Source organism: Chionomys nivalis, chromosome 21, assembly GCF_950005125.1.
Source record: "Chionomys nivalis chromosome 21, mChiNiv1.1, whole genome shotgun sequence".
NCBI classification, from domain to species: Eukaryota; Metazoa; Chordata; class Mammalia; order Rodentia; family Cricetidae; genus Chionomys; species Chionomys nivalis.
In genome coordinates, this window is record NC_080106.1 from 23,367,861 (window position 1) to 23,381,215 (window position 13,355).

At 40.8% G+C, this 13,355-nt stretch overlaps 1 protein-coding gene across 1 annotated transcript in view; it reads left to right on the forward strand.

Moving 5' to 3' along the window:
- Positions 1 to 13,355, forward strand: part of LOC130863788 (cytochrome b5 type B) — a 37,053-nt gene that overhangs the window by 16,518 nt on the left and 7,180 nt on the right. Inside the window, exons 2-4 of the mRNA XM_057754068.1 lie at positions 4,010 to 4,138; positions 4,597 to 4,626; positions 11,654 to 11,682. Of these exons, the coding sequence (XP_057610051.1) occupies positions 4,010 to 4,138; positions 4,597 to 4,626; positions 11,654 to 11,682 (188 nt within the window). The remainder of the gene's footprint in view (positions 1 to 4,009; positions 4,139 to 4,596; positions 4,627 to 11,653; positions 11,683 to 13,355) is intronic.

Below are 13,355 nucleotides of genomic sequence, written 5' to 3' on the forward strand. Positions count from 1 at the left end.
CAGTAGACATGTCCAGGTGTTTGCTCTTTTTGATGTCAGCTGCACAGTTCTGAAGATATATTTTAAAATCTGTAACATAAAAATGCCCAAAGCCTAAAAGCATGCTCAATGAGTTTTCCCTAAGTTCATACATTCGTGAAACTGCCATCCAAGTTCTGGTAGCCCTCTAGGTGTGTTTCTTCCTAACCAGTATCTCTCCACCAAAATGACCACTGTGGTGACTTCTAGCTTTTGTATAATATACTGTGTTGTAAAGCATTCCTTTTGCACACTTATGTGTAAATCTTACAGTTATTATGGATTGACTTAGAAATGCCCCCTTACAGGCTTAGGACACTTGTCTGCCAACTGCTGACACTGTTTTGGGAGGCTGTGAATCTTTTAGGAGGTCGAGCCTAAGCTGACAAAAATAGGTCACTTGCAGTGGGCCTTTTGAAAATTATCCGAACCCCTGGTTCCAGTCCTACTCCCTGATCTGTGGAACAGAGCACTGCAGTGTGAATCTGCATCACGTGTCCCTGCTACCCTGCCTTCCTTCTTCTGAAGGGCTAGAAAGCCTCTGGAGCAGCCAAAAGAAGTCTCTCCTCCCTGATGTTGTTTCTGTTGTATGCTTTGGCCACACTAATACCAAAGTAGTTAATATGGTGATTATTGACGAAACCAAAAATTAGAACCTTAACAATCAATCAGTTAGTTTTGGAGTATTCACCAGAGAAGATTGCTGGAACATGGATTTAATCCAATAGAAAGTCTTTGTTAGCTGGACTGCAACTATACTAAGTGCTCGGGATCCCAGTGTAACCCTGAGCCTTTCTCGCAATGAATATTTTTAAAAACCATGTCCTGGGTTGGCATACTTCAGTTAGCAAGAACAACTAGCCAGGCCCAGGTGGCAGTGGTGGCGCACGCCTTTAATCCCAGCACTTGGAAGACAGAGACAGGTGGATCTCTGTGAGTTCGAGGCCAGCCTGGTCTACAGAGCTAGTTCTGGGACAGCTAGGACTATTACACAGAGAAACCGTGTCTCGAAAAACAAAACAAAATAAAAAAGAACAGCTAGCCAGAAGTGGAACTACAGACTCTAAAAAGCAAGGTTAGGACATTTTGGCTTGCCCAAAGTCATGGACTTTGATGGGTTAGGCCTTTGTTTTAGTTTTGGCAGGTAGTGCTGTCTATGTTCTATTTTACAGCTTGAATGGCACGTCCACCATGGAGTCAGTTGTGCTAAGGTCTGGGGCCCTGTTGGAAAATAAGCTTTTACATGTGAGGCATGGGGAGGCAGAGGCAGGCAGATCTCTGAGTTTGAGACCAGCCTGGTGTCTACATTGTGATGTCCAGGACACCGAGGGCTATATAGAGAACTGAACCTGGGTCCTCTGCAAGAGCAGCAAGTGCACTTAACCACTGAACCCCTTTAAAACTTTTCTTTTGTTGTTTTTTCAAGACACCTCTAAAACATTTTTAATACGACTTTTTCATTGTGAATTACCAGCCACACACTTACCATTTCCTGTTTTCTAGTACCGAGGCTCAGAAAGGAACAGTCCTGCTGCATGGCCAGGCTTATTCAGCCTCCCTTTTATTCAGAGACTCCATTTCAAACAGTACTTACCATGTTAAATGCAACATGGTTTTAATCATGTTTTATTTCTTTTTTTTTAAGTTTGTTGTTTATTTTTGAGGTTATATTTTAATTACAACATTTCTCTCATCAAATCCTCTCATACATTCCTCCTTGCTCTCCTTCAAATTCATTGCCTCTTTTTTCATCAGTTGTTATTGCAGGCATATATGTATTTGTATATTCATATATATTCCTAAAAACAACCTGTCGAGTCTATGTAATTTTGCTCGTACATATGTATGTATGTATGTATGTATGTATGCATGCATGCATATTTTCAGGGCTGACCATTTGGCACTGGACTACCAATTGGGTGCTCTTCTGGTGGGAACTGCCTCTCCTCCTAGCTCTACTGAGTTGTAAAGACCGTCCTCACAGGGATCCACTTGCCTCTGCCTCCTGAGTGCTGGGGTTAAGGGTGTGTACCACTGAGGCTTTTCATTTTGATACAGGATCTGACAAAGTTGTCCCAGCTGGCTTGAGTTTGGGATACCCTCCTCAACCTCTTGTGATGGTAGGATTATTGGCCTGTGCCACCAGGCCTGGCAGATATTCTTACTGTGAACGCCTGTTTGTTGGGATGTGCCGAAAGAGGAACTACCTTCTGTAGTTTAGACATAGAGCAAACTGGGATGCAGTTCCCTATGCAATGATTTTATTTTGTCTCCAGACAAAACAGGTGAACAGTACTCTTAACTCCTGCATTAAGATGGTTTAGGTGCTGGGCTCTCCAGGGTGGGCACCTTTGCAGAGACGAAGATAGGAGCTACTCTGATCCTCAGGGAGCTGGCGAGTGACCATGCCTGGCAGGTGATTTTGAGAGGTTTTGTATTTCTCTTGAATTAATCTTTGAAACATTGATACTGCTGAGGTGGTTGTGTTAAATGTGTGAATGTGTCAAATAATGTAAATGTCTGCTAAGTATTGAAGCCAGGGACTACTGAGTGCTAGTTTAGAAAATACAGTTTTGGAATAGGTAGTACTTCAGTTTCAAAAGGCATGGAGTTTACCGTGTGCAGCAACCAGAGTTGCTTTTGCATTTCCAGGTATTTGCTTTTTGTTTATTTGTTTTGAGACAGGGCCTCTGTGCAGCCCTGGATGGCCTGGAACTCACTGTGTAGGCCAGGCTGGACTGGAATTCAGAGATCTGCCTCCCAAGTGCTGGGATGAAAAGTGTGCGTCATCATTCTTGGCAGGTGCCAAGTTTTAAAAAAAATTGTTCATTAGTTGTGTGTGTGCATGCTGCCCCAAAGCACGTGTGGAGGGAAGTCAGAGGACACCTTTTGGAAGTTGGTTCTCTTCATAGGTTCCAGGGATCGAAATCAGTCTGTCAGACTTTTTCTTACTGAGCCATCTTCCCCAGTGCCAAGTGTTTGTAGCTATGCTATGTAATAGCATTAGCTGTCAAGATAAGTACTCTCATTATTGTATTTTACAAGTATGGACCCAAAGACATCTCAGTCTTAGTAACTTATAATTATAGAATGTGTTTTCCCTACCCTACCTACTTACTTATTTTTTTTACTTGAAAATAGGTTTTTTTAAAAAAATTATTTATTTATAATGTATACAGTATTCTGGCTATATGTTTTGCCTGAACACCAGAAAAGGGCATTAGATCTCATAGTAGATGGCTGTAAGCCACCATGTGGTTGCTGGGGATTGAACTCAGGACCTCAGGAAGAGCAGTCAATGCTCTTTACCTCTGAGTCATCTCTCCAGCCCCTTGAAAATAGTTTTAAACTTAGAAGTTGCATGCATCACCATTCAAGAAGCTGAGACAGGAGGAATTCATGCGTGCACACACATACACAAGAGAAAAGTATTTTAAAAAAGGAGAAAGAAAGGGAATGGGTAAAGGACATAGCTCATTTGGGAGAGAGTGCTTGCCTAGCATGCATGAGGCCTCCCTGGGTTCAATGCCTAGCACCTCAGGCCCACGCCTGCAATCCCAGGAAACAGGGAGAGCTGGCTTTTAAGGTTATCCTGGGCTATATATTGAGTTATAGGTCATCCAAACTACATGGATCCCATCTGAAAAAAGGAGTCAGAGATGAAGGAGGAGGAAGAGGAAGAAGAAAGAAAAATGTAAAAAAATGGAATAAAGAATTCCAGAAATCCTGGAGTTCCCACATGTAGTTTTCATTGTTGTTCTTTTTGTTGCAGTTTTAATGTTAACAAAGCAAATCAATTATTGCCCACTCTATACATTTTGGGCCAGAATATTGTAGAAAATGGTGCTGTATTCTTCCTGATGCAACCACACAGGTGGCACACAGTTTGTCCCATTAAATGGAGACGGGAAAGGAAGAATGGGGATGGAAAGAAAAACTTCAGTTCGCATTTCAGGGAGAACTGTATTTAGCAAATGCCATTTTATTCTAGCACCCTGGTGGGGAAGAGGTTCTGCTGGAACAAGCTGGTGCTGATGCAACAGAAAGCTTTGAAGATGTTGGCCACTCCCCCGATGCCAGGGAAATGCTAAAGCAGTACTACATTGGCGATGTCCATCCGGTAAGAACTGTCGTATAACTCAGTCACCTGCGCAGAGAAAAACTCCTGGACAGCCACTAACGGGCTGGGAGAATGACTTATTCAGAGTAGATGTTTATTCTGCCTAGCTCGCATACCTGGTTTGCTGCAGAATCATCAAACTCTCCTTTGTGGCTCACAGTATCAGAACAGCCAAGGGAACTGGTTTTTGTCTTTTATTTACTGATTTATGTAATTAATGACATCTATTCCTAAAATTGTAGTTTGATTATTCTTGCAAGTCTCTGCTAAAGGTATTATCTATGGGCTTGTAAGTCCTTTGTGCTTGGCATTCTAGTAGCAGATCCTGATATGCTAAAGGGTGGATCTGGGCCCCTTCTTCAGACCCTGAAGTCTCTGAAAGATAGGAACTAACAGAACACATTGCTAGAGTTCATTTAGATCCATCTTCAACATTGTTCTTTCTCTTTTTTAAACAGAGTGACCTTAAACCTAAAGGTGGTAAAAAGGTAAGAAGTTATTACTTTGTCTTGTGTGCTTCATGTATTTCTTCCTTTCTTTTTTCTTCTTCCTCTTTTTTTTTTTTTTTGTTTTTTTTTTGTTGTTGTTGTGGTTTTTTGTTTTTTGAGACAGGGTTCTCCGTAGCTTTTGGTTCCTGTCCTGGAACTAGCTCTTGTAGACCAGGCTGGCCTCAAACTTGCAGAGATCCGCCTGCCTCTGCCTCTAGAGTGCTGGGATTAAAGGTGTGCATCACAACTATCTGACTTTTAAAAATAATTTTAATAAGAGAAGTAAAAGTGGGCAGTAGAGAGGCTCAGGGGAGAAGAGCACTTGTTGCTTTTCCAGAGGACCAAGGTTCAATTCCCAGCACCCACATGATGTAGTTCATAATTGTCTATAACTCCAGGTCCAGGGGATCCAGTGACTTCTTCTGGCTTCTGCTGGCATTGCATGCACATGGTACACAAATGATATTCATGTAGGCTGGACACCCAGACACATAAAATAAAAATAAAGGCTAAAAAAAGAAAGAACCTGAATATGGTGGCACATGCTTTTAATCCCAGCACTTGGGAGGCCTAGGCAGGTGAATCTCTGTGAGTTCAAATTACTTTTATCCAAGCCAAAATTCTATTTTTAAGGAATTTGGACTTTATACATGTCAGGACAAAAGGATAGTTAAGTCTTAAAAAGAAGGAAGCATTTTAACATTTTGGTTTTAAGCCAGACTTTAATGCTGAGCCATCTCCTCTGCCTAGTAGGAAGCATTTTGTTAATGCTTTGTATGCATTTTTATTGAGACTCCAAAGCGTGTTTATTGTGGTTTTGGAAGAAATTAGGTTATGGGTTCAGTTTGGGAGCAATCTTATTCTTACTTCTATAAAACAGATGATAAATGCTCTGATTAATTTTTTTCCTGCACAGCATCTTCTTTATGTGTCAAACAGAGGCCTTTATTTCTGTTCCTGTTTCCCCAAATTAATTTTTTTAATGCTGTATGCTCAGATTGTCCCATGCCCTTCCCAGTTTGCTCACTGATGCAGCCAAAACAAAAGATTCAGCATTTAAGTGTTTGAAAACCTTAATGTGCTTCATCTTGTACCAAGAAGGAAGCTTGAAAGCCTTTTCTACTTCCCACAAGCAGGGTGGTGTCATTGCCCTTGTTCTTTTACAGTTTCTGTGACTTCTCCTTTAGAAGATTTTTCACTGCCCTCTGACCTCAAGGGAGAGCAATCTAGGTGGTTCCTAGCTCATCATGCACACAGCAAAGACTCCTTCTTCCTCCTTCTAGAATCTCATTCTTCATTGAGCCAGGAAATAATGAACAGGTTTGGCACAGCAATTCAAAATGGCCTTGGCACAAGAATTCTTTCAATTCAAGAGATTGCTTGCTTGGCAGTGTCTGCCTTCTGTTGCCCTGAAATCCAGGTTTTTTATATAAATCCACGCCTCTGTCCTGCTCCCTTACTACTCTGGACTGTTAAATTATGAAAGGCAGATGACATGGCTCTTTAACATTGTAAGCACTGGGTTGCCTTTGTCTTTCCCACCTCACACCTGCCTCATTCTCAACTCCTCTTGTGATATTCAGGTAAGATTTGAGCTAGTCATGTTTTTTTTTTTTTTTTTTCGAGACAGGGTTTCTCCGTAGCTTTTTGGTTCCTGTCCTGAAACTAGCTCTTCTAGACCAAGCTGGCCTCGAACTCACAGAGATCCGCCTGCCTCTGCCTCCCGAGTGCTGGGATTAAAGGTGTGCGCCAACACCGCCCGGCTAGTCATGGTCTTAATTGAACATGTTGAAGAAATGCCACTCAGTCTATTTCAGTCAAAGGATACTGTGATGTTTACAGGGGAAACCTTCAATTTAGAAATTCTCACTCATTTCCTCACAGCAATCATGAAGCACTCTTTATGTTAAAACAGTAGAAACATAGTTTTGTAGTTAGCGTGTCTAGAGATTTATCAATTATTTCTTGTTGCTGGTTTTCTTCCTTGGTAATACAGGAGGCAGGAACATTGTGGGAATGGGCAGCAGTGAAATTCTGTTCCTTGCATCAACCTAAATTGGGATCCCCTGGAATGAAAAAGAAAATAAAAGACAAGTGCTCATTTCCTGGGCTTTCACTCTCCTTGTTCAGAATCTCTGGAGTTCAGCTGGATTTGTATTTTGAATAGCCTAGGTGATAGGAAGGAGGCCAAGCACACTTCAGAAGAGATTGATTAGCTGACATAAACCTGATGCCCTCCCTACTCTGGCCGGAAGTGTAGAAAAAAGCCTCCTCAGCTCACCAAGTGGGTGTGATCGTTTAGAACTACAAATGTAGTGTAGCCTCTTCCTAGGTTAGGGAGGGACCGAAAGCTATGCTTTCAAGCTTGTTTTTCTCCAGCTCCTTGTCCCCGAGGGACACGTCTCCATTAGGATGATTCTGACTGTTGTTTGTTTCAGTCAGGCTGGCTGTTACCCTTCAGGCAGATTAGGCAAAGAAAGCCTTTTGGAAAAATTTCAAGACTACCTACCAGGTTTTCATGGAATTATATTCCAGACTGATTTCATTTCCAGGAAGACGTCCTTGATCCCTCAGGTTGGTTTCTATGCTTGATGTTAGCCAGAAGGCTGAGAAATGATGTGGTTTCTCCCAGAGGTTGAGGTAGCACTTCTATCCTAGGATATAGGCATCTCTTTCCTTCACTTTTTTATCTCTGGCTAAACATTCTCTGTCACAAAGTGGGAAGAAAGCTCATTTTATTAATTAGTTTCCTTTCTTGTGGTTCAGGGTTTCTGACTCTGTAAACAGAGTTGTCAGCTTTATAGGGTAGAGTTTTAGTTTTAGTAGTGGAAGAGAAAGAGATGGGCCTGTGCTGGCAGTGCTCCTAAGGTCTCATAGGCAAGAAGCTTGTTTCTTCTCCTGCTGGTCTTAAAGGCCTTGCTAAAATGCTTTGGCTCAGAAAACTGCTGGAGTAGTGATTTTAGAATTTAAGTTCATCTGAATCTTCATTCTATAAACAACGAAGCCGAGTTAGCTCTGAGCTGGAAGATACTATATAATTCCAGTTATGAGTAGATTTATAAAAAGTTTACTTGGGACAGGAGAAATGGCACTTAAGAGCACTAGCTGTTCTTTTAGAGGACTGGGGTTCAGTTCCCAGAGCCTACATGGCAGCTCACAACTGTCTGCTAATTCCAGTTTGAGGGGATCCAATGTTCTCTTCCAGTTCCCATGGGCATTGGCCCATGCCATGTACACACACAGAGACACACATATACAGGCACACACTCATACACATAAAATAGACAGAAAAACCTTTTAAAGAGTTTACTTGGTGTGCTGGATAGTTTTATGTCAGCTGGACACAAGCTAAAATCATCTGAAAGGAGAGAACCTCAACTAGGGAAATAGCTCCATTGGATGTAGGGCATTTTGCTAATTAAAGTTTGATGGGCCCAGCCCATTGTGGTGCCACCCCTGGGCTAGTGGCCCAGCAAGCCGTGTGGAGTAAGCCAGTAAACAGCACCCTTCCATGGCCTCTACATCAGCTTCTGCCTTTAGGTTCCTGCCCCCCTGCTTTTGATGATAGACTGTTACATGGAACTACAGACGAGACGAGCCCTTCTCTTCAGATTGCTTTTGGCCATGGTGTTTCATTACCACAGCAGTGACCCAACCAAAGCACTTGAGCGTGAAATACTTTTTACCCTACAACTCCCATCTTTAGTATCATTGTTCATAAAAGTATATTCAAAAAACAATATATGTGTGTGTGTGTATTCATTTTATGAGGAATTAAACCTGTTAATACCTTGTGCTTTGGGACGGAGTTTCATTTTAAATTTTGTGTGTTGTGTTTGTGTATGTTTTGTGGATGTGTGTGTACACAAGTGCATGAACATGCGTTTATATACGTGTGGAGGCCAGAGGTCAATATTGGGTGTCCTCCTATATTGCTCACCACTTACTTATTTATGTTTGAAACAGAGTCTTTCATTAAACTCAGAGCTCACTGATTGGCTGCAGTAGCTGGCCAATGAGCTTTGGGGATCTGCTTGACTCCATTTCCCCAGCTCTAAGGTTACAAGCACATGTCAGCTTGTCTGGCTTTTACATGGACTCTGGGGATCCAAACTCAGGTCCTCTTGGAGCAGGCAGTTTACTGACTAAGCCACGGCCTTAGCCTAGGAATCAGTTTTATTTGAGCAGTCAGTTTGTTTTCTTTTGTTTTATTTTTGAGACAGGGTCTTGTGTAGCCCAGACTGGCCTTGGGCCCTTAATCTTCCTGCCTCTGCCTCCCAAGTGCTGTATTACAGGAGTGCCACCATGCTCAGCCAAGCAGTTGATTTTTATTGTTAATAACACTGGGCTAAAATAATAGCAGACTCAGATTTTGTTTTGCAAGTATACTCCTTGGAAAATAAAGAAGCATCATATTGCTTATGTGGTAGTCCTTCCGCTGGAAGAATTTAGGATTTGATATGATCTAATGTAAGTGAAATCTTAGTTTCCATATGAAAGGCAGAGAGCACTAACATCTAGGCATGGACTTACTCAGCCAGATGTGCCTGAAGACCAAAAGAATAAACTAAATTTGTCTGTAGCCTGTAGGACTTTCATTTAAGTCTAAATCAGATTCAGCAGAGTTTTGGTATGGAGATAAGGATTATAGGAAGTGTGTGAGAAGGCAAGAAAGTTATTATATTTTTTTCTTGTTTTATAAAATTGAGAAGGAATTGAACAACAGAAACCAAACTAAACAAAACTAGGACTTGGCTGTTAATAGCTGTGCCTTATGTATCTCTCTTATTATTTTTGACTAAAAGGGGGGCCACAGCTTAGCATTTACTTTGGTGTCTGTCCTGAAGAAAATGGATGCTTTCTCTTTTCATTTCTCCAGGATGTTAGGCAAGTTTTTTTTTCTTTTTTTTTTTTCTCTCCTCTGGGAATGGATTGCTCTTAAAACAGACATTTAAAGGTATTTAGTTAAAAAGACATGACACATTATATTACTTCTTGTTTGTTAGGAGTGATTACTATCTAGCATATCATAGGCTTGGTGCTGCACCCTTTCTCTTTACTATGATGTAGTCCGTGGCTTACTGTAGCTAGCACACATTCAAAATATTGGTTGTAAAAAGAGTACAGAAGGTTTGAAATGTAGAGATTCCATCTGTGTGTTTTCAGGATTGAAGTATGTATTTATCTGTATGACACTGTTTTTAGTTCGTTCATGTACAAATACACTGTTCAGTAATAATTGCAACCAACTTTATAACAACTTGATCACTATAAAAAGGAACCATGAACCTATTACCAGCCGTATTCCATTACCTCCCAACCCCTCTTGCCGAACCTAAAGCAACTGCTGATCTCCTTCTCTTTCAATTCATTGTCCATATAAATGGACTTATATAATAGATGGTCTTTTGTGTCTGCCCCTTTTCACTTAGACTAGCATAATGTTTTGAAGGTTCATCCATGTTGTCACATACATCAGTAAGTAATTGCTTTTTTATTCCCAAGATTTTATTTATTTATTTTTTATATGTTTGGGTGTTTTGTTTGCATGCATGTCAGTGCACCATATGCATGCCTGGTGCTTGTGGAGGCCAGAAGAGGGCATGAGATTCCCATGGAACTGCAGTTACAAACAGTTGTGAGCCACTATATGAGTACTGGGACTTGAACCCAGGTCCTTTGGAAGAGCAGCCAGTGCTCTTAACTGCTGAATCATCTATCCAGCCTCCAAAAATCTAAATTTTAAGATTATTTGGATGAAGTACTGCATACTTGTAATCTGAGCACTTAGGAATCCAAAGCAAGAAGGGTCTTGCCGGGCGGTGGTGGCGCACGCCTTTAATCCCAGCACTCGGGAGGCAGAGGCAGGTGGATCTCTGTGAGTTCGAGACCAGCCTGGTCTACAAGAGCTAGTTCCAGGACAGGCTCCAAAGCCACAGAAAAACCCTGTCTCGAAAAACCAAAAAAAAAAAAAAAAAAAAAAAAAAAAGAAAAAAGAAGAAGGGTCTTGAGTTTAAGACTAGCCTGGATTACACAGAGCGAATCTGTCTTTTTTTTTTTTTTTTAAAAAAAGATTTGTTTAGTATTTTCTTTCCTTTAACAACTCTTCCCCTTTTAATTGTTAAATAATCCTAGGTTGGAGAAATGGCTCAGTAGTTAGGAGCATTGCTTGCTCTTGCAGAGGACCCAGGTTCTAGTCCCAAGAACCATGTGGAGGTTTTCAAATGTTTTTAATGCCAGTTCCAGGGTGTCCAACACCCCGCTCCTGGTGCACATATATATGTGCAGGCTAACACTTATACACATAACATTAAATAAGTCCTAAGAGGAAAAACAAGTTAAATAATCCCCCAAATCCTTACTTAGTTTCAGTTTCAAAGAGTAAGCAGGTCATCTCTGTAAGCCATGAGGTAGTAGTTGGCATGGCCGAGAGCATTTGGCAGCTTATCATTTTGCAGGAGAAGAGATCTGAGGACTTAAAAATGTTTTCAGAAACTGTGATCTTAGTTATGCTGTGCTAAGTCCAGTTAAATAGCTTGTCATCGTGACCCAAAATTTAAGTCCATTTCAAAAGAGGTTTTGTTTTTTTTTTTGCTTTATTTTCAAGACAGGGTTTCTCGGTGTAGCCCTGGCTGTTTTGTAACTCGATTTATAGACCAGGCTGACCTTGAACTTACAGAGATCTGCCTGTCTCTGCCACCTGAGTGCTGGGATTAAAGGTGTTCATCACCACTTCCTGACTTGACTTAAATAGACTTTTATCATTGATATTTTTACATGTAAAAAGTTTAGGTCATTTCTATGTTCTCTTTAGATTTCTATGTTCTCTTAGATTATTCACTAAGAAATACCAAAATGTTATTAGAAATAAACGATTCCAAGTCTATCCATTATCTAGAAACTATAGGCATCACATTCGTGAAGGAAATTCTGTTAATATTTATAGTTTATCTGGATATCCAAGAAGACTTATGTGCATTGTACTAATGATCTCTTTCTGTTATTTTTGAACATGTGGCTTTTTCAGGATCCTTCAAAAAGCAGTACATGCAAAAGGTTAGTATCTCCCTTATGGACTTCCTTATGCTCTACATAGTGTCTCTCAAGAGGTTCTTTTTGCGTATGTGTGTGTTTGGAGCTGGAGAGATGGCTCAGCAGTGAATAACACTAGCTGTTTTTCTAGAGAATCTGGGTTTGAGTCCCTACACCTACATGGTGGCTCACAACCATCTCTAACTCCAGCTCTGGGGCCGTGCGGGGTGGAGGTGGGATCTGATGCTCTCGTCTGGTCTGGTGTATGGGGCATTAGGCATGCACATTATAGACAGATATGTAGGCAAAATACCTGTGTGCATAAAATTTTTAAAAAGAAAAACCAAAGCAAAGATCTATGCAGATACAAGCAGCAGTAATTTATTTTGGGGAGGGAGGGGTATTAATTATTTTTACAAAGGATATGAAGTTGGGAGGGACACAAGGTGGAGGCCCGAGGGCAGTGCTTCTCCACCTCTCTGAGGCTGTGGTCCTTTAGTACAGTTCCTCCTGCTGTGGTGACCCCCAAACATAAAATTGGTTTTTTTTTTGCTACTTCATAACTGTAATTTGCTACTGTTGTGAATCATAGTGTAAATATCTGTGTTTTCTCATAGTCTTTAAGTGAGCCCTGTGAAAGAGTCATTCAACCCCCAAGGCTGACAGCGTGAGAGCTGCTGACCTTGAGAGTTGAAGGGGTTGTAGTAGATAGGTATCATCAAAATACAACATGAGTGTGTGAAAGTTTCAAAGAGTCTGTTGCTTTTAAAAGAATTATTATCCAAAATACATAAAAAATCCTGCAAATAAAGTTTTAAAAATATCTCAATAGAATATGCAAAAAGATTTGCATTTAAATACTTTACACAAATACAAGTGTAACTGGAGGTTTCTCTCTCACCTGCCAGTTCCCAAAAAAGACTCAGAGGCTTAATATTAATTACAAACTATTTGGCCTATTAGCTCGGGCTTATTAGCGAGCTCTTACAACTTAAATCAACCCATTTCTATTATTCTATATTTTATGAGGCTTGTGGTTTGTTACCCTATATCTTGCTTCTCTAGTGGCTGCCGGCATCTCCCAGACTGCCTTCTTTCTCCCTTTATCTGTTTGGATTCATAGGCCAAAGCACCTTCTTTATTAACCAGTGGTAATAAAATATATTCACAGCATACAGAGGGATATCCCATATCATACAAGCAAGTGGATAAAGGTTTAATGTCATATCATTAAAATGATAGGTCTGACCAGGTGGTGGTGGCGCACGCCTTTAATCCCAGCACTTAAAAGGCAGAGGCAGGCAGATCTCTGTGAGAGTTCGAGACCAGCCTGATCTACATTAAGTGAGTTCCAGGACAGCCAGAGCTGTTACACAGAGAAACCCTGTTTTGAAAACCAAACCAAAACAAAACAAAACAAAAAAAAATTATAGGTCTATTTCACACCTAATATGTAGACATGTTCCTACATATAAGAAGACTTGCTTATTAGGAAGTAAGTTAGTTACCAAGTCTCTTAATCCTCTTCTGGGAGCATTCACTTTGAGAACATTTTGACAGTATCTAGTAAATAACTTTTGACCTAACAGTTGCATTTCTATGGGATCTGCAATAGAAACATGTCACAAGTCAAAGCGTAGTATGCCTGCCTTGTAGTCCCAGCTGCTAGGATGATTGTTTGACCCAGGAGTTTTGAG